General features: G+C 38.7%; 1 protein-coding gene across 1 annotated transcript in view; it reads right to left on the minus strand.

Annotated features, from left to right (window-relative positions):
- Nucleotides 1-22,486, minus strand: part of ANKRD44 (ankyrin repeat domain 44) — a 1,197,127-nt gene that overhangs the window by 256,169 nt on the left and 918,472 nt on the right. Inside the window, exon 20 of the mRNA XM_088456231.1 lies at nt 3,618-3,705. Coding sequence (XP_088312357.1) covers nt 3,618-3,705 — 88 coding nt within the window. The remainder of the gene's footprint in view (nt 1-3,617; nt 3,706-22,486) is intronic.

Below are 22,486 nucleotides of genomic sequence, written 5' to 3' on the forward strand. Positions count from 1 at the left end.
GGAAGAGCCACAGATGTTAATAGGTAAGAGGCAGAGACACATATGGGGAATGGGCAAAGGCACAGATGTAGAGGGGGCAGTAAATGGGCACAGTTGGTAAAAGAAAGGAAAGTGGACATGGGGCACATATTTCAAAAAGGCCAGTGTAAGTTGTAAAGAGGAAAGGGGTAACTGTGTGACATTGGGCACCACAGCTAATGCTCCCTGTGGTGCACAGTAGGTAGAACTCTAAGAAACAGAAAGGTTAGTACTTGGGGCGGTTCACCTGCAGTTGCTTGGTTTGTAGTAGAGGCAAAGATTGTTACATTGCTCTGGAAGGGGTCTATATAAGAAAGGTGGCTGTGGGGCATGCACCTTCACACACCTCAGTCTGGCCCTGAAAGTGCCGAGGCAGGTCAGCTGCGTACTTTTTCAAAAGTAGCGCGGTCAGGATCACAACTGCCACAGGAGCGGGTCTGCCTGTGATGACAGCGCTGGTCACATGCCACTGGCGCTGGTCGGCTGTGTTACTGCTGTGTAATGAGTAATGATGACTCATTCACAATTCCACATCTCTCCGGCCACTGGGCTACACTAAGCGGCTTGCGCTGACCTGTGTGGCAATGTAATAATTTTTTGCCGACGGTCGGGCCCCCTTGGCTGGCCGGGTCCGGTACAGGAGTACTGGCGGTACCCCCCTGATGGTGGCTCTGTCTGCAACAAGTGTTTAAGGTAATGTCCGTGACAGAACTTACTCGAAATGGCAAAGGGGTGGAAGCACAGTGGCTGGTGTATACAGTCTCAGTCCTCAACCTCAGCTGCAGGGGCGTGCAGCCTCCAGTAATACCGTCCACAATGGATCTAGTACAGATGAGGGTCAATATGTGCAAGATGGTCCCAGGTAGACAATATCTCTGCATCCTCAGCGATAGACACCCAATGTGTATAAAGGAATAAGCTGATTCCCAGGTCTGTTGAGTACCCTTTTGGCAATCTCCTTATGTGTCCTATAACGCATTTATAGTCACTGGGAGGCTTTTTCAAAAAGGCAGAAGTGGCTTGTGGTCTGGTTGGATTAATTTAAATTTGCGCACGTATATATTACTCTTTGTACATTCCACCCCTTCTAGCCATGGCGCCGGGGAGCATTGCTATGTGCCTACATGACAGCTGGGACTATCAATTAGTGGGAACAGGTTCATTTGATTCTCCATTAATTAAAGCACCTACATTGGTGTGCTTTTAACATAAAAAGGACATCTATCCTAAATCAATGTATTATAGGTTATACATACATAAAACCACAATACTTACACATGTATCAGAAAAGTGTGCATATACACACACAAATATATTCATAAAAAATGTATCTGCATACATATACAATGAATCTGAAGTACTTAGTATAATATTTTATCATTCAATATTCCTTGATGATACTAAGGTTCCATTGAGCAGATTAGACCCATAAATAAATGTAAAAAGTCAGAGGTTAAATAATGGGTCCTAGTTGGAATATTTCTCCCCCTCTATATACCTAAATGAACACAAAGTTCTGATTAGTGTTCAAAGTAAACAGTCACAGAGAGACAGTCAGAGTGGCAATTAAGTAAAGAATCAATCTATATGCCGATCATAGGCAAGACAGATTAAAAGGAAAGGAGAGGAAAAAGTCAATGGAGAACGCAACAGAGATGATGCAGCAAGATACATTATTAATGAAGTCTATAATGCTCACCATATATTATGAGTTCTATCAGATAGGAACAAGGCATACATGGACATATCAAACAAATATAGTCTGTTTATTTAAAATAAACTCCACATCTATCGTTTCATTCAATCCTTGTGGTTTAAGTGATTGTAGTTTCAATATCCATGCTGCTTCTTGCCGGCACAGAGTTCTAAATTTGTCTCCCCCTCTACTGGTAGCTGAAATATGTTCGATCCCTACAACCCTAAGGCTAGAGGGATCCCCTTCTTGGTGTTCTAAGAAATGATGAGGAACACTGTGATTAACAAATTTGTTAAGGATATTCCTTCGGTGTTCCATAAATCTACACTTCAAACTACGTGTGGTGTGCCCTATTTAGAACATATGACAAGAGCAGTACAGCAAATAGATCACAAAACAAGAATTACAATTAATAAATGATTTGATCTTAAATTCTTTTTTAGATTCAGGTGAAAATACAGACTTCATTTTGTTTGCCACATGCGAACGTGTGGTGCATTTGTTGTGGTTGCATCTATAGAAACCTAAGATTTCCATCCCTGTTAACGTTTTCTTTTAAAGATGACTAAAGGTTTCTTATCCAAATTATTACATAATATAGGGTCAGTCATGAGTAATTTGTGATTCCTTTTTAAAATCCAACAATATTGTTCACTGCCACTTTATATTTAGATGTAAATGATAGGGACTTATGCAAACTCTCACTACTAGTAGTACTCCCATCATCTATATGGAGGTTTTTACTACCTGTCCGATCTTTTTTTATGCTGGCTAGTGTTGCTGACCTATCTAAAGTAGATGCATATTCCAATGCTTCATCAATGATAGCTTGTGGGTAAGATTTACCTTTAAATTCTTTAATAGTATCTAAGGCTTGTGTACTAAAAACTGTCAGAGGAGCAATTTCTGCGGATAAGGAGCAGTTGACTTTTGGGATGTTATTCAGCCACTTTTTCTTGTGGTTACTAGAGTATGGTATATACTGTAACTGCATACATCGACCTGTTTTTTATAGGAAGATGTGCAGATAATATCCTGTACCACCTCAACTGAAATATCTAAAAAATTTATATGAGTGGGGTCGTGAGTGCAAATGAAGGACAACCCAAACGTGTTAGAATTTAAATAACTAACAAAGTAAGAAACTGATACATCATCCCCATCCCAAATAAAGACCAGGTCGTTGATATAGCAACAATAGAGGAATAGATTCACACCATATGGGTCATCCCATATGAGTTGTTGTTCCAGACGGCCCATATATAAATTTGCAAAACTCGGTGCAAATCTAGTCCCCATCGCAGTACCGAGGACCTGTAAGTAGTGCACATGATCAAATAAAAACTAAGTATGAGTGAGAATAAACGTGATAGAGGATAAAATAAACATCCGCTGTCTTCAGAGATCCCTTTACTTGTATTGTAAAGGGATGTATTACTTGTATTGTATATTACACTTTTTGTAATCTTTTCACACCCTGATGACAAGGCCTTTCCGGCTTTGAAACGTCGGCTTAAATAAACATGCACCTTTATTGCTGAATAAGTTAGGATGAGTGCCACTTCTGTTTTAGGAAATATTGCTTGGTAGATATCCCCTAATAGGCACCACGGCAGATGCTCTATTACCTAGAGTGCCCTTCTGCATGCTGAGATATATATATATATATATACACACACATATATATATATATATATATATACACACATATACATACACATATACATACACATACACACAGTATAGATAGAGAGATAGAGAGATCCTGCACTTCAATAGTACAAATAATACGGAAAAGTATCTGCAAATGATGAAGTGATGCCGGGAGATTTCAACATTTTGGAAACTGGCATTTTGCTATTGAAATATATGCAAAACAAATATTTTTAAAATGCCCACTTACTGATTCCTGGCATCCACTGCATTTACCATTTCAAGTTGCTCTGTCATTTCAAGTAATAAATGTAAACATGATGTATGTCCATTTATAACTGAGGAGGAAACACAAACATGTTACTATTGGAAGCAGAAGAAGCAAAGCTGGAATTAAATGGTTAGAAAATCTGGAAACTAGAGTGTGAGTTCCCCCAAACCAGGTAGCCAAGTATATGCATTTGTTTTGTTTTCACTTTAAACTCTTGGCTATTTTAATCAACCTTTAAGCATAATAATTGGTGAAGATTTTAAAACATGATATTACAGTATCTCAAACAAAACCTTTCAATTTTATTACTTTTCAGTGTACCAAACTGATGACAAAGACTTTTTGAAAAAATTTTTTTTCATGGTTTCCCAATGCCTTTTTTAAATCCGGTGTTAAATCCAGTCTACTTGTGCTGCTTATGCGCTTAATGTGCATTTAAAAAAAATTTACCTAGTAGTAAGTGCTGTTTTATTGTTATAAATACAAGAATTTCGTTTTAAATGTTTTTGCCTATCTAGCTACACTTTTGCATTAACTTGTTCCTGCAAATAATACTCATTTGTGGAATATGTTGTGAAAGAGACAGAAATTTTTAAAGAATTGCCTTCTTCTGACATTTGTTATGTGTACACAGTCCCACAAATGTACAAATACACTTTTTTCCTACAAAATCTACTGTATATCAAACAGATATTTTGCATTTCCACAATTTACAAATCTCAGGAGTTTTCATCTTCTCAATATTTTCCCTAACTCCATAATACGTCAATAGACCAATTTTCCTGTCTTTACACTACCTTTTCCAATGTTTGACACTTCAAAAATGACCTAAATACAGTATTTTATACTGTCATATTGCTGTACAAAAATTCTGTATAGTAATGTAATTGATTGTTTTTAATGTAAAATCTCACAATGGGTCTGATGAGTTAATGCGTGCATCATACTTAGAGATGCCAGTACTCATCATCACCATAATAAAAAGCAAAAAAGGAGACTAACAATTAAATTCTTGTAGTAAAATAGAAAAAATGCAATAGAGTGTACCTAAATGATCACACAGTATTATTAAACAAATATATAAAACTATTAAAATATTTAATATAGATAAAATCCATAACACAATTCCAGGGCTCAAATACTTATAAACTCATTTGTCACAAATTATGTATTATAGCAGAATCGGGAAAGGTATTTGGTTTTGAAGAAAGGAATTATTTATACAGTAGGAGATGTGTTTCTCTATAAGTTGCTGAATAAGATTTCAGATCTAGGGCAAAATGTAATAGGGTGAGAGTTTAGAATATGTGTGAGTTTAGCGGTAAACTCTTAGGGGTAAATTTACTAAAGTGAGAGTTTTTAGAAGTGGAGATGTTGCCCATAGCAGCCAATCAGATTAGATTATCTTCTAGAAGGTGCTAGTTAAATGTTAAGTAGAATCTGATTGGTTGATAAGGGCAACATCTCCACTTCTGAAAACTCTCACTTTAGTAAATTTACCCCTCGGCCAATGTAATAAGAGTCCAAGAACTTGCAAACTCGCATATTTATAGATTTAAAAAACTCTCACAATTTAAACTCTAATTCAGATGTTTTCCCATTTTGAAGATAAAACTCGTTCAATGTGAGAGTTTACTGCTAAACTCTCACATTTTCTAAACTCTCACTCTATTACATTTGGCCCCAAATGTGACTTAGGAACAGCTTTTGTATAGCAGAATAGGGGCTGTTTAATGGAGTTTAAGATTAAGCTGCCATCAGTACCAAACCAGAAGTCCTCAATTTACAGTACCTCTGAAGAAAGGAGCTAGCATAAACTGTGTAAATAACTATGTAGTATTTTAGTAGAAAAAATTAAGTAAAATTTCAAATTAATGGGCTTAGACCCCTATTTACTACAATCCGCATTACAAATGCAGATCGTAGTGTGATCATTTCTCCTAAATTCGCATTGCAAAAGTAGGAATTATCACGAAAATGTATTAAAATTTTCATGCAGGGAAGAGCTTGCAAGAAAACTCTGTCCCTGCAAATTCCCACTGCACAATTCTCACTGTAATTATCGGAAAAAATACAGGAGAATGCCTCCGTGCTGATGCTACTCTCCACGTGGCCGGTCGCTCACTCCGCGGCTGCCCCCCCGCCCCCACAATCACCTTAAATAATGTGAAAAGGGTGTGAAAGCAACCTTTTTCAGAATATTTTAGTAAAAATAGATTGATAAATAGAGCCCTAAAGAGATTGTGGGATTGCATGCCTGTAGAGAAGTGGCATTTTGCTCTTTCCACCATGCACATCTGGAACTGCAAACTGACAAGAGGTCTCAAAGGTTTTAAATTGATAAAGATTAAAAAATTGGAATGGTAGCATGCACCTACGTTTACATTAGGGGGGCAAATAGTCATATTTGCACATAATTAAGTTTGTTGGAAATATCTTTTAGGCTTTTTAAGTGACCTTCCCTTGACATCTAGATTCATGCTAGCACATGGAGTTCCGCAACTAGGGGGGCGCTGGAGGTGCACGTGCACCCGCCGCCAGTGTCCTCCAGCTCGGTGCCGAAGGGAGGCTCCAAGCCGGACGCCTGCAGAGATTTTATTACCAGCGGGCACCCGGCTCCTTCCCTGCAGCTCTGCGGTAGCCGGAGGCTGGAGTTCTTTCCTGAACTCCAGCTTCTGGCTCTCCCCACGGGCACTATGGGACAGATGTCATGACGTCTCTCCCATAGTTCCGAGGAGCATCCGGGGGGGCCGGATGGCGGCGAACGTAGGAGCGGGGTTTAAGGTAATTTTTTTTTGGTTAAGCTGCACTACGGGGGCATTACAATATGGGCAGTACAGGGGCATTACCATGTGGACACTACAGTGGCTTTACTATATGGGTATTACTACTTGGGCATTACTGTGGGGGTATTACTATACGGGCACTACTACAGGGGCATTACTATATGGGCTCTTCTACAGGGACATTACTATATGTGCATTACTATGGGGGCATTACCATATGGGCACTACTACAGGGGCATTACCTCAGGGGTCATTATTGTAGGTGCACTGCTGAAGGGGGCATTACTATAGGGGCACTGTTGCAGGGGGCGCTAAATTACTGTCTTACCCCAGCTGACAAAAATCCTAGTTTCGGCATGGCACATGCTTTACATTAGGGACACTATGATTTTTGTGATGCATCCTTATGCACCTAATGTCTATATGCCATACAGCTCCAGACCCCGGCGGTAATGAGATGCTCCAAGAAATATAAATAAATAAAAATTGCGCTGGTACAAAAATACATATGGTGAAAGGTTGTGCTCTCTATTATACACAATGAGGCTTGTTTAATATAACCTATATAGGTTAATTGTATACACATAAAAAATAAACACATTTAAAACTGCAAAAAAAAAAAAAAAAATCTCTTTGAAGGTTGTATTCCACAATACATAAAAACAATGTCATAAATGACTAAAAGTGGTCAATGGACCTGCGACCTAATAAACATTTCACAAATTGCACATAAGCAGCAACAATCTCAAATAAATGGATAGCGATATGGATTTAGATCCTTGTGAAAAATGTGCAAAAAAGATCAATCTGCTACGACACTGCATCATCAGGATTCTGCAACAATGAATATAGTGTAGCTAAAGAGATCCTGTAGCAATAACAAGTATTGTGGTTCCATCAGGTGCATCCAATGTGCTAATAAAAAAGGAGCAACAAGTTCAGACTGTTATATGTGCACTGGGACCCCAGTGAAATATAACTGCCATCCAGTAACCGCTAATGATATGGATTGTGTCCCCTAAAGGTGATTAAATAATGCTCAATAGTCACCCTTCAGCTGGTTGATATCGTGATCCCACTGTGGAGGGTTCCAATCATCAGCGGCTCTTATGCCTATGGATACTGAGTTGCTAGATAGTAGCAGCAATAAGATTGTGGCTCAATACCATCAGCTGTTGGTAAGCGTAGTATCGCTGATGGAGAATCCCTGTGCCCGTGGTCTTGTAGCTGCGGGTATTCACTATTGAGAGCGGGGATAAAGTTATATCTCGATATCGCAGCTGTTCAATAGCAGGCTCCAAATGGTTTACACACTCTCCTCTCGAGACGGCAAACCTGCAAGCCGGAATCAGCATGAAGTGGAGGAATAGTCAATCTGTCAAGGCGTTTCGTCCCGCTGACTTTTTCAAGACTATGAATTACTGCCTCCTTTTATTTCTCCAGTCTCCAATTAAATGATTATTTAATCCTTAGCACCTGTAATGTGTTTGGTTCCTTTCTAGGAACTTTGTGTAATGGATTTCAATTTCAGCACATGTCTCTGGTATAGAGATATTCTTGTACAAAGAACTATCCATATCAAATATAAATTACTTGAATATATTTGAATATATTCTAAAATGACTTTACAAACCCTAAAACATTAGTAAAATTAATAAAATGATGTGTATGCACACTCATTTTAAGTGCATTGTATAATCACAATATTATAATGATTATATAAATTATACTTATAATAATTATATATTTAAAAATATTTTTAGACATTTACAAACATTCTCAAATACTCTCAAATAATTTTACATGTTTTTAGATATTATTTAACTCATAGCATCTTATTTAAACAAGCCTCCTATTTATCCATTGTATCATTGTCTATTTTATAATAACATTCTTCTAGAGATTACTATTCATCTTATACTGTAAATTAATCTAAATAAAAAAAACCCTTTCCTATAAACTCAAATATATAAAATAATAATGTATTATTATTATAAATAATGTATAGTGTATAATAATAAATGCATATCCCTGTCTTCAATAGTACCTTATATTGATCCAATGGAAAAGAAGGGATGGGACATTCTGTATCTCAAATTAATAGTATACTAACAAACACTAAATATGAATGTACTACTGGGTAGATAGTGTAGAAGGATGATATCTACCCCAGGGCCGTAGCTAGGGTAGTGCGGCCGGTGCCATCGCACAGGGCACCACAGTTCAGGGGATGCTGTTTGGGCCTGTCAAATTTCTGTTTATTATCATTCTTGCTTGTACAGTAGCTTCCTCTTATTTCTTTCCCAGCATCTCCTGGCCTCCCCTATCTCTTCTCTGGCCCTTCCCCATGAAGCATTGGCCCTTTTTTGGGTGCATTATGTCCCTTTGAAAAATGAGGGGCGCGCCAATGCTCTTTCTGGCACAGGGCAACAAAAAGTCTAGTTACGGCTCTGATCTACCCCTTAGTTTTCAATTGGATATGTTCCCTTAATAAACTGTTCTAAAAGAAAACTACAGTCTCCAGTTATAAATGCATGTAGATCTATTGCACAAACGGATGACCTCCCACTCTAGGGGGGCTCATATCTATCAGAAACTCCTATCTTACTAAACATCCATGTGGTGCAGCCAATGGTGCAGAAAGTTTTACAGACATGCCTCATCTTACAAACGGCGACAGACGTCCCTTGTTGTATAGTGGGCATAACTATAATCCTGCACCCCACTGTCCTCTAATCATTGCAGATACATCTAAAAAAGATCTTGAACCATCTAAATATCTCAATCCCATAGTCTATTGTTCCAAAGCTATGTAATCTAATGCTTAATTGAGATCTTTAGGGCTGAGAGTATCCAATATAAAGATCCATGCAGATTCTTCTATACATAATTGATGGAACCTGTTACCTCCTCTTTTTGTCTTCAATATTTGTTCTCCTGCCACAATTGATAAGTCTGTAGGGTCACCATTGTGATATTGTGCAAAATGACGTGAAACACTATGTACTAGAACTTTGTTAATGATGTTTTGTCTGTGTTACCTAAATCTGCATTTAACAGATCTAGTGGTCCTTCCGATATACTGTAAAGAGCATGAACATTGTAGGACATAAATGCAGTATGTAGATTCACAGTTCATGAACTGTCTAATTTGAAATGGTTCTCAGTTAGTAAATTAAGTATCGCTGCAGGTTTTGTTTTTCATTTGTTTGCATGTCAAACAAATATTATTGTTACAGCAGTAGCTACCTTCTGGTCTAAATGGTAACCAAGTAGGTACAGGAGATTCCTTTTTTTACTTTTAGTTCACTAGGTGCCGTTATATTCCTAAGATTAGTATTCTCTCTAAAGGTAATCAAAGGTCTATTGTCTAAACATTTTTCTAATATTTGGTCTTATTTGAGGATGGGAAAATTATTATATATGATCTTTCTTATTGAGCTATATTTAGTATTAAACTTCGATATGAAAGTCACAGGTTCAGATGTATGGTCTGCTGATTCCTCTTTCTTTTTCCCATATTTTCCATTTTAATGTAAATTTAGTTCTCTTGGGTTTCTACTTTATCTGAAAGAAGATCTGATCTTTATAAAGATTTAGCATATTGCTTATCATTCTCCAATAAATAATCTTGGTAACCCCTTCTTCTAAAGTGTATAATCATATTTTCCATTTGGGTATGGAAATCTTTATCTAGGGCACAATTCTGCCTCAATCTTAGTATTTGATTTCTTGGGATGTTCTTTATCCAAGGCTTATAATGCCCACTTGAGAAGTGTAAATAGTTGTTTGTACCCACAGGTTTTACATAATTGGATGAGACAATAGTATTATCTTTTATCGAAAATGCAATATCCAAAACATAAACCGTTTCATAGTCAAAAGTGTGAGTGAAAGAAAGATTATATGTGTTGGTGTTTAAATAATTTACAAATTCTAGTGCACGTAATAAACCCCCATTACAAATAATAAACAAGTCATCAATAAAATGGCCACAGAGGATCAGGTTATCTCTATATGGGCAGCTCCAGATCAAGCGACCCATATAGAGATTCGCAAAACTTGGTGCGAACCTGGTCTTCATGGCTCCAAGAGGAGTAGCATACACTCTCTCTCTACATATCCAGTATATATATAAATTTAGCTTCTTATACGCATCACAGTATCTTTGAAAATCTGCTCCCAGTGTACTAATGTAGTGTACTAGAGATGCTGGGCTGCAACTTTAGCTGCACCAGAAATGGTTTTACACATGTACAAAGCTGCAGATTAAGGAAAACAGAACTTGGTGCTAGGTAAAACCTTGGCCACTCACATCATAGCCCTTTTTGCACAAATTCAGACACACAAATGTACAAATGCAGCACATCAAATGAATCAGTGTAATCTACTGCAGCAATGTGGTTTTGTCACTCCCAGTTGGAGCTTTTTGGCCACATTGTAAAAGCACACATCTGTTTACCCAGGATATTATATCATCACTATAGATTGTAAAATGTCATGATCAGGTGTCACACTCTGCACAAATTGTGTGACTTACCTGGCCATTTGCTGCAGGTCAGGATTTCTGCCTGACCTTGTTCGGGAACCATGCAGTGACATCACCATCATGTACTATGTCAGCCGATAGCATTCATCCAGTGACAGTGCTCCTGCCTCAGCTGACCTCAGCAGCCTATCAAGGACTTGCAGCAGAGTTATATCCCCTGTGAGAACTCCCACTGGTGCCTGAGCAAAGTGTTGCTTCCTAGAGTGCAGAAAACCACCACTGCTATCAGGCTCATTTACCAGACTCCAGTGTTCCTGTGATATTCTGTTACCTGTTCCTGACCTTGGCTTCGTTTGTGACCCTGATTTCGCCTGACCCCTGGTACTGCATCTGATATCTGGTTTAGGCTTCGGCTACTCCCTGTGTCCTGTTTACGCCTGCTCCCTGGTACCGTCTAAGTCTGTTTGGTTCTGACCCGGCCTGTCGACTAAGCTATACGTCTTCTCCGCTTCATCCGGAGTTTACCAGCACCTGTCTAAGGGAACCTATCCTGAGGACCGCGACCTGTGTATCGGACGCAGCCAAGCCCATACCTTCTTGCGAGGATCCCTGGTGAATACCGCTGGCACATTAGACTCCGCACCTCAGGCTTAGGTCTAGCCAACTCCCTAATACGGGCCGCATCCATAACCATCGGGGAGTTGTGACATCAGGGCTCTCTTCCCTCTGTATTCTCTTGTACATTATGATTTAATCTAAGAACTGCAATGATGTATTTATTTATATGTGTAAAGTTATGTTCTTGTGTGTACCATTTTGCCATATAACTAAGGTTCCCACGTGACGCTGGAAGTGTGACTATGGAGTACTCTTCAGAATGCTGCAGTATCGCACGCAGGAGGGGTTTCTGAGTACCCAGAACCCCCCCTGACAGACTGGAGTGCAGGAACCATGTTTTTAAGCGCCGACCCCACACGGCAAATTACAATGATTCGCGGGTCAATATGGAGGAGTCTGAGCCAATATGATGCAATTTCATAGAATCAAGTCATTTGGCCCTGCCCTCTTCACGATTGACCCATGAATCACGGCAGATGGGATGAGGCTTAAGAACATGGTGTCCCATTCAGATCTGCTGCAAGCTAAGTTTGTTTTTAATGTATATGTGGCATATGTGTGTGTATATACAGTATGATAATACAAATAACAAACAAATGTGGATTCACCAGCACTATGACTGATGTAATAATTTTCACACTGGGGAGGTGAGTTTATGCGTCCAGTTAGATGTCAAAATGATTGGGACTTAACATCCAAATACAATTGTTCCATATACAGTATATCCCCCAATCACTGGAAAAATCCTAAAAAATCACCAGGTTTAAATTTGATTCTAAAAGTCCCAATAAATGTCTTAACCACTGAGAGAGAAAGGGGTAGTGTATATCCAAAACCAAATTACATGATGATCGAATCCTGAGAACTTTTGTGGCCTTATGAAGTAAACGAAATTATCACCGTCCCAATCCTAATTGTATCACATGTTTCGTATTCTCTGAGCATTTGCCAAGGAGGTAATTATAAAAAAAATCTTTAATAAAACGTCCATAAAAAAGTTTGTGCTTATCTCTATACATCCATAATAATGAACAGCTGAAAAAAATGGATAGAGCTCACCGGATCTGTAGGGGTCCCCCTTTAACACAGGTTTCTTGCTGGTGGGTAATGTGGTTATAGGTAATGCAACCTGCTTCCCAAAAATGTAGTTGTTATTCAGGGATGTGCGTTCAGTAATCCCTGCGGCACACTCTTGTTACTCATTGCAGCTGTGCTCCCAATATCCTAGTGGCGGGTGGTCTTCCGTCCCGGCAGTCTAAACATAGCTGCAGCACCTGCACAGTTCTCCCGGATCTATTTCCAATACTATAGCTGTTACAAATAGTTCTCAATGTGTATAGAAGCACAAAGCACTTTTAAAACAAGTATTAATACAACTCTATTGGCTGGCTGCCGACGCGTTTCTACCCTCCATGGGTCTTTGTCAAGGCACAACTGATTGGTTTATACCTCCCACAAATCCGGTATGCTCGTTCTTCCCACCATATTACTACCAATACATGTTTCAGGTTACATTTCAAAAACCAAAAAAGCTTTCTTCAGACGACAGTAATTACTATTCTGCAAAACTTATATATTCTTACATATTTATGTCATCCTAAAAGTGCTTCCCATATTGTAACTCCCCTACATTAACTCGTAAAAACAACCCAGAAGAATATGCATTTTTCCCGACCTCATCTCAAAGGAACCATTTTATTTCGAACTCACCATTTAAACCATATGGTTGTAAAGTCTTTAACATATAGATCCACTTCATTTCCATACAGGCTAATGCTGCATTATAATCACCCTGTCTATGATTTTTTTCAACGTTATCTATTATTCCATGTCATGTATTGAGCAATTATGCTCCTTTTTAAAGTGCGCTGCCATACAATGCTTTTCAACTCCCTTGCGGATATTGCGCATATATGTTCACCCATACGTACTTTAAATGGACGACTAGTTCTTCCAACGTATTGTCTATTGCATTTACATTGGATTAGATACGCTACATACCTACTGTTGCAGGTCAAAAAATTATATATTTTGTATTCTTTCCCCATTACTGTAGATGTAAACTTATCAATTTTGTTGCCTTCTTTACTACTACAATTTCTGCAGCCTATGCACAATCCACAATGGAAGAAACCTTTTGTAATAATCCTTCCACCTATTCTCTTTGGAAGAATTGACACACTTTTAACCAGCAAATTTTTTAAAGTAGGTGTTCTTTTGTATATTACAACCGGTTTATCCGATAATGTTTCCTTTATAATGGGATCTACTTTTAACACTGCCAAATGTTTAGTTAAAATGGATTCCAGTCTCTTATAATCTCTATTGAAGGTGGTAATGAAAGAGATGGAAAAATCTTTGTACTTATTTTTTATTTTCTTTTTTAAGAGATCATCTCTCTTAATTTCATCAATCTTATGAAGTGTTTCATCTAGAAATGTTATTTTATATCCTTTGTCCAAAAACTGTTTTTTTTTTAATGGTTGTACCTGTTCGTTATATACCAATTCACTACTGCAATTCCTTTTCATATATCGGAATTGTCCATCTGGTACCCCTTTAAGCCAACTCTGATGATGACTACTATCAATCCCTATAAAGTAATCACTATCTGTTGGCTTAAATAAATTCTTTAAACATTATAGTACTATCTGAGCACCAATGTGAAAAAATATTAAAGGATATAGTAAATAACACAGGATGCAGCCCCAAAACTGAATAAAATTAAATGTGTTTTTCACGCAAACCTGGCTGGGATAGCCAGAGAAATGGCTTTAGGAAAATAGTGAAGAATGAAGTGAAAGAAAAGGAACAATAAGAAAGTGAAATATAATCATGCACTGCTATATCAATAATAAAAATATTCTTTTATTCCTTATTTTAAAATTAAGGAAATTTCCCTTTTATGGTATATTAATAAATTAATATCAAGCAGGATAATACCAACAACATATATATAAAACATTTCCTGTTAATTCATGAATGGTAAAAAAAACATTTTACCTGATCGGTGTATCAAAGTAGCCCAGAGACCTGTAAATCCTACCTGAATGGCTCAATTTAAAATTGTCATATGACTTTCAAATGTCATAGCCTATCTCCTTCTGAAGTAAACTAAGTATGTGGTCTGTTACCTTCAATGGTTTTCAATGTAAACAAGCAGGCAAAAACAGACTTAATTTCAAACAAGTTACCAGTGGGGTCTTAATAAGATAATCCACTGTATAGTATAAGCAGCATATGTCCTCCATGATTGTATTTTAAGTGAGGCACTTACACCAATTTTCTGTGTCTCTGCTGGTGCTTTCCATGTCACACATGAAAACACACGTTGTCCACTTTACGTAGTCTGATTTCCGGGTGGCACACTGCTCTCCTGTCTTATGGTCCATAGCTTGCCACAGTTTGTTACTTCCTTCTGGCCGCTGAACTACAGTCCAGAATGCACAGCCACAGCTTCTGGTTCTATGTGCGCCAACTTCCGGTTCCCAGGACAACACAATACTCCAGATGTAAGGTTCCTTCAATGCGTTTCTCTCCCTTGGGAAGAAACCTCCCAGACTACAGTCATGCGAAAATCAGGACAAAATAAACAACGTGCCTCATTTCTCTGACTATCCCAGCCAGGTTTGTGCCAAAAACCACATAAAGAAATTCTTTGTACATATTTTATTTTGATCAATGTATACACAGTCCCTGTGGTATCAGATGATTAGCAACATATGTTTCTAAAGTCGCTATTTCCCACCATCAATTGCTCTCCTTCAATAATCATTTCTGTTATTTCTTCATTATTCCCTATAAATCTTCAGCCATTTCACTTTATGATATTTTCACATTTTGGAACACAGTTTTTATAACATTCTTCCTCTGACTTAGGAGCGCTTTAGTGAAAACTTACAAACAACGCATTCTATTTCTATTTTCAACAAACTAGTTTTCTGAAGCAGCTTTAAGATGTTTAGTTTCCGCGAGGAGAGCAAGAATGTTATAAAAACTGTAAGAAAAACTGAAATGGATGACTTAGAGGAAATAATGAAGAAATTACAGAAATTATTATTGAACTAGAGCAATTTATGGTGGGAAATAGCGACTTTAGAAACCTATGTCGCTAATTGTCTGATCCCATGGGGACTACATATAAAAAAAATGTGTTCATTCAATACAGGTTCAGAAATGTTCAAACTACAGTAGAGTGGTTTAAAGTTTTGGACTCATGTTCTTTTGCATTAATGCAAATTATAATTGATGAAGGGAAAATTAATTTGCATAAAGTGGAAAAAGAAATAGAGGTTTTGAACATGTTAGTGTACCCCTTTAGAGAGTTAGAGGATTGTAAGGAGATGGAGAGTAAAATAGAAAATAGAATTAGAAAAAAAGAACAAAAATAATAAAGAAACAGAAAAAATATAACAGAGATAGATAGGATATCATTAAAGGGATACATCCAACAAAATTTTAAATAGAAAAATCACCATCTATCACATCAATTAGAACTGAACAAGAATTTTTTAATGAGATTGAAAGTACAGACGAGAGTGAATTTGAATGGGATAAGGTTATATCAAAGAAAAAATATAAGAATAAGAAAAGAGCAGGTACAGAGTACATAAAAGAAGCAGTTAAAAAAGTATATGCAAGGGAAACACCTACGTCAAAAACAATTTTCACCAATGCTCATGGTCAGTCTAGTTCCACAAACAATTTCAGAACCTTTGACACATTTTCCCCTGATTTCCGATCTCGTAATAGGTTTGAACCTCTATGGGAGGAAAAACAGTATAATACCAACTATAGAGAGCATTTTTTAGGGAAAAGACACAACAGACTCCCTCAGAAAAAAACTTGGAGAAAATTTTAAGGGGAGAAAAATAAGGGGAAAGAGGAGAGGTGTTACAAAGAGAAAGGAGAGAAGTAATACGAAAAAAACAATACAGAGAGGAATCAATTAGGAAAAAAGCTGAGTTAAGGTCACAAGAGTATATACAGTAACATCAGTACAAATAAATTAACAGAAATAGAACAGAGACTATTGAGTAAAGGTCTCAAATTTGCTCCCACCAATATAGTAATATCGTTTGGTCTTTTTGTTGATATACAAAGGTTCCTTAGGAAGTTATCACTAAAAAGAATCTTCCACAAAGAGGATATAAAGGACACTAGTCCTAATGATAAGAGTGGAAGATCAAAGTTTCATAATAAATTTACCTTCAACCCTATTAATATAGTAGATGTTGTTGTGTGGAAACCTATGGTAATTAGTCTGTGAAGATGCAGAAAAAATGTATAATGAAAAGAAAAATAGATATAGAGGACCTATTAATAATCTGACTAAAATAGAAAGAGAAGCTATGAAAAACTAAAAAGATAGAAAAGAGATCATTATCAAAACAGCAGACAAGGGTGGGGCTCTGGTTGTTATAGATACTGATGTATATGATAAGAAAATTAATCAAATGTCTGATAAAAATACATATGTACCATTAAGGAAAAATTAGATGGAAGAAATTAAAATTGATCTATTTACTATGGTTGATAAATATCAGAAAAAAGGTCCTTTCGGATAAGGAAAGACATTTTTTTAAAAATAGAAAACCCTGTATTACCATTCATATATGGACTGCCAAAGATCCATAAGAATGTCACAGATCCCCCCCTATGTCCAATTGTGGCAGGGATAGGATCTGTGACATCTAACCTATCACAAATGACTATTTCCTTCAACCAATAGCCTGTAAAGGTAAAGCATATCTGAAGGATACTACAGATGCGATTATGAAATTGAAGGATATATAATGGAAGGAAGGAGATTTATTAATAAAGGTGGATGTGGGCCATTATACACCATTATTAAACATGATAAAGGGCTCCAGGCAGTGAGGGAGGCACTTTTGAAGGAAACTTTGTCAGATGATACACAATCATTTATTTTGGATGTATAAGTTCATATTGAAAAATAACCACTTTGCCTTTAAGGACAAGCACTATATGTAGTACTCTGGGACTGTGATGGGCACAAGGTTCGTCCCCAGTTTTGCTAATATTCTCATGGGCTTGTGGGAGGAGCATCATGTTTGGTGGGAGCTGGGGTCGGGCCTGGTGTCTTATCATCGATATATAGATGATATAATTTTTGTGTGGAGAGGAGGGGCTAATACCCTCTCTATGTTCCAGGAGCACTTGAATAAGAACAAATATGGTATTGTCCTTACATTTACTATCAGTGAGACACAAGTCAATTTTTTAGACCTGACTGTATACATTGATCAATGTAAAATGTGTACAAAGAATTTCTTTAAGCCAACAGATAGTAATTCCTTTATAGGGATTGATAGTGGTCATCATCCGAGTTGGCTTAAAGGGGTACCAAATGGGCAATTCCAACGTATAAAAAGAAATTGCAGTAGTGAATTGGTATATAAAGAACAGGTACAAACATTAAAACAACAGTTTTTGGACAAAGGATATAAAATGAAATTTCTAGATGAAACACTTCATAAGATTGATGATATTAAGAGAGATGATCTCTTAAAAAAGAAAAGAAAAAATAAGTACAAAGATTTTTCCATCTCTTTCATTACCAACTTCAATGGAGATTATAAGACACTGGAATCTATTTTAACTAAACATTGGGCAGTGTTAAAAGTAGATCCCATTTTAAAGGAAACATTATCGCATAAACCGGTTGTAATATACAAAAGAGCACCTACTTTAAAATAATGTGCTGGTTAAAAGTGTGTCAATTCTTCCAAAGAGAATAGGAGGAAGGATTATTCCAAACGGCTTCTTCCATTGTGGATTGTGAATAGGTTGCAGAAATTGCAGTAGTAAAAAAGGTAACAAAATCGATAAGTTTACATCTACAGTAACGGGGAAAAAAACAAAATAATTAATTTTTTGACTTGCAATAGTAGCCATGTAGTGTATCTAATCCAATGTAAACGCAATAGACAAGAATTAGTCATCCATTTAAAGTACGTATGGGCAAACATATCTGCAATATCCGCAAGGGAGTTGAAAACCTATCACAAGCCGCCAAGTCTTGTTGGACAACAGTGCTCCTGGCGGTTCTCTTAGACCTATTGCTGGGAGACGGAAATGCCATGCTTTCAACTCATGAAGTCCTCCCATTTGGCTGTACTTCATCTCTGCCGGGACTGGATTGGTTCTTCATCCTTCTTCTTTCCTGCTGATGCGTTGCTCGGATACCAGTGATAGCGTCTTACACGTTTTTTCCAGTTCCATAAAGTTGGTATCTGTCATTGTGATCTTCCAGTGTTTCCAGTCCTTAGTCTGTTGTGTCTTGTGCCAAAGTAACATTCCGGCAGCCCAGTCCATACTGCAGCATCTGAGGTTCCAGCATAACAGTGGCGCTATCTGCGCTGTAGAGTGCCTCTAGCCACCACAGTTGCCACACTGCTTTCCAGTGGAATTAACTGCAGTGCAGTATCTGAGTGGACTCAGCCTTAACATCATGCTATCTCCGCTGCTCTGCATCTCCAGTCACCACAGTTGCCGCAGCATTTCCTAGCGGCATTAACCGCAGTGCAGCATCTTAGTGGACTCAGCCCTAACTTCACGGCTATCTCATCTGCTCTGCGACTCCAGTCGCCACAGTTGCCGCTTCACTTCGGCGGCATTATCCGCATTGCTGCCTCTGTGTGGACTAAGTTAAACATCAAGGTTACCTTCGCTGCTTTGCATCTTAGAACATCTTCAGTCTTTTAGACTGCAACTTGACGATGAGGCCATCCTTGCAAAGTATCTCCAGCCCTCAAGGCTGCTATGTGACCACCAGGTCATCAACCTAGTCAAGTATCTCTAGCCCTCAAGGCTGCTACGTGATCACCAAGTCTCCACCTTGTCAAACTTCTCCAGCCTTGGGCTGCAACTGCACTATTCTTCGGTTGATCCCATCACTCCAATAAACCTCAGAACTATTGCTTCTCTCAAAAGTGAATCTTCCAGGTCATCAACCTAGTCAAGTATCTCTAGCCCTCAAGACTGCTACGTGATCACCAAGTCTCCAACTTGTCAACCTTCTCCAGCCTTGGGCTGCAACTGCACAATTCTTCAGTTGATCCCATCACTCCAATAAACCTCAGAACTATTGCTTCTCTCAAAAGTGAATCTTCCTGGGATTCATAACATTATCACCAGCCCAAAAGTAAATAAATATTAGAATATTATCAATAGTGTCTAAGGACCATTATAATGGAACCCATCTAAAACTCAGCCCAGATCCTCACTGCTCAGATTCAGGCTTTGACTCAGAAGGTTCTGAAACTTCACTTCGGGTCAAGGAATCACATGCCACCTCCGCCCAAGCAGCAATCTGCGAACCCAAGTTAAATTTGTCCGACCGATTTTCTGGTAAACACAAGGACTTTCTGAATTGCAACGAGAATAGCAAACTATGGCCCTCATTCAGAGCCGTACGCTCTGAGCAGAGCGCACGCTCTGAATGAGGGCCGGGCTCCATTTTCATGGAGCGTCCTCCCGGACGCTCGTATAGCTGTGGGTCACCACCCACAGGCTATATGAGCGTGCTTTGTGATGGCCGCGATGGTCGAGACCATCGCGACCATCGAAATTGCGAGCCGGAGCCTGCGGTTGAGGTTTTCAACCGCAAGCTCCGGAGTGATTTTGGCTCTATCAGAGCCAAAATCACTCCCACTGACATCACTAGTGATGTCAGTGGGCCGGCTTCTGACGGGAGGCGTTCCCGTGGGAACGCCCCCGTCAGGGAGGCACGCCCCCGGCACGCCCACCAAAGGGGGCGTGCTGTCAATCAACATTGACAGCACACCCCCTTTGATCGGACACAACGAGCGAAGGACTTTCCTTCGCTCGTCGCGTCTGGCGCATGCGCACGACGGAGCTCCCTCCGTCGTGCGCATGCTCAGTGCATAACATCGACAGCGGACAGCCGCTCGCGAGTGGGTCTGAATCAGGCCCTATATTTCAGACTACGACCAGGATCCTCTGGTTCTGAAACTCAGCAAGTGGGTATTATAATTTTATTACTACAGAGCGATACCCATACCTGAGCTTTTGGTCTTCCCTCCACGCACAGTACACTTCAAACTGTGGATGCTTTCTTCTCTGCACTAGGCCTCTATAACGATCCAAATAAGGTGGCATTGGCTGAAGCTAGCCTTCGATCATTAACCACTTAACTGACGAATTCTTTTTCCAAAAACTGCTCCGAAATTGTTGTTTTGTTATGATTGAATTAGGTCAAGAACATCTTTTTAAAACTATTCCAACGCAAGTTTTTTTTACAAAAAATACCATATACCATAAAAATAAACATTTTTATGGTATACTGTAGTGATGGCCATTGGGTTCAACCATCAATAGAAACAATCGATTAGGGGTTGCACACACACAATCTATATACATATACAGTATATGTATGTATATATATATATATATATATATATGCGCATGTGTATATATTACACATGTGTATATATATATGTATATATATCATCTCCATATATGTATGTATATATATATATATATATATATATATATATGTGTGTGTGTGTATATATATATATATATATATATTGCAACATGACTGGATTAGGGGTCCCTCTCCTGGGGTAGATGAAATCCCTCTTCACACACACAGCAGCCAGAAAAATAGTACACCAGTCTGGGGTCTCGTACTAGCTAGTCGGTACCAGTCTTTATTGTGCAACATAAAAGGAAAACAAAACATAAAAGTAATGCTAGCCCATCTGTGCACTACCAGTCTTTATTGTGCAACATAAAAGAAAAAAAAACATAAATGTAAACGCTAGCCCGTCTGGGTGCTAACTAGACAAGAGGTTCCCTCTCTAAAGAAATAGTAGGGCCTACTGCCTCCACCATCAACACAAGCGTGTGCACAAGACTTACAGATAGTTTTCACCAAGTGTCTCTGAGCCAGCCAGTCTGCTTGCTCTACCAGGTATGAGACACTAGCTTACAATCACACACAGCCTATATCAGCCAGTTCCAGGTGCAGACCCTAATGAGCCTGCTAACAGGCCAAAAAGGCCAAAACCTGGAGTGGCCTGCGGATGGAGCCCTCCCTCTCCTCACATCCACACCCCCAAGACCCAAACCGGCTTTTCAAAATGCCGACACTCAAATCTGCTTCACTGCAGACTTTTCTCCTGGGGATTTTTAGAACACATAGGTCAAAAACCTAGGACAAATGTATCTATCACTGACCACTTTACCAGTGTTCTTATCACATATCCCCCCCTTTGTTTCGACCTGTGGGGCGGAACAACTGAAGCCCCCAAGCAATGAACGCATGACAACGCGTCTGCATTGGCCAGCTGGCTTCCTGGCCTGTGTTCTACCGAAAAATTTAAAGGTTTGTAGCACCAAGAACCATCTCGTTATTCTTGCGTTACTGTTCTTGTTTTCTGACATCCATTTCAGAGGGGCATGGTGAGTAATCAGTTTGAACTTTCTTCCCATCAAATAGTACCTGAGAGTTTCTAATGCCCATTTTATGGCCAAAGCTTCCTTCTCCACTGTAGCATTCCTTCCTTCTCTCATGTATATTCAATTTCCTGCTTAGGTAAAAAATAGGGTGTTCCTTACCCTCTTTGCTTTGGGACAGGACCGCTCCGATGCCTACACTGGACGCATTGGTTTGTACCACAAACTCTTTGTCAAAATCAGGGGTCACCAGAACAGGTTGGGTACATAAGGCTATTTTTAATTTTTGGAAAGCTTTCTCCGCTTCAGGACCCCATTCCACCATGATTTTTTGTTTGCCCTTGGTAAGGTCAGTAAGTGGGACCGCAATGGTGGCAAAACTGGGTATGAACCTCCTATAGTATCCAGTGATCCCTAAGAAGGCTCTCATCACCTGCTTCTTATCGAGGGGTCGTGGCCAGTTCTGTATTGCCTCAATCTTATTAAGCTGTTGTGGTTTTATTCAACCT

This window comes from Taudactylus pleione, unplaced genomic scaffold (assembly GCF_031769625.1).
Source record: "Taudactylus pleione unplaced genomic scaffold, aTauple2 ptg000690l, whole genome shotgun sequence".
In the NCBI taxonomy this organism is placed as follows: Eukaryota; Metazoa; Chordata; class Amphibia; order Anura; family Myobatrachidae; genus Taudactylus; species Taudactylus pleione.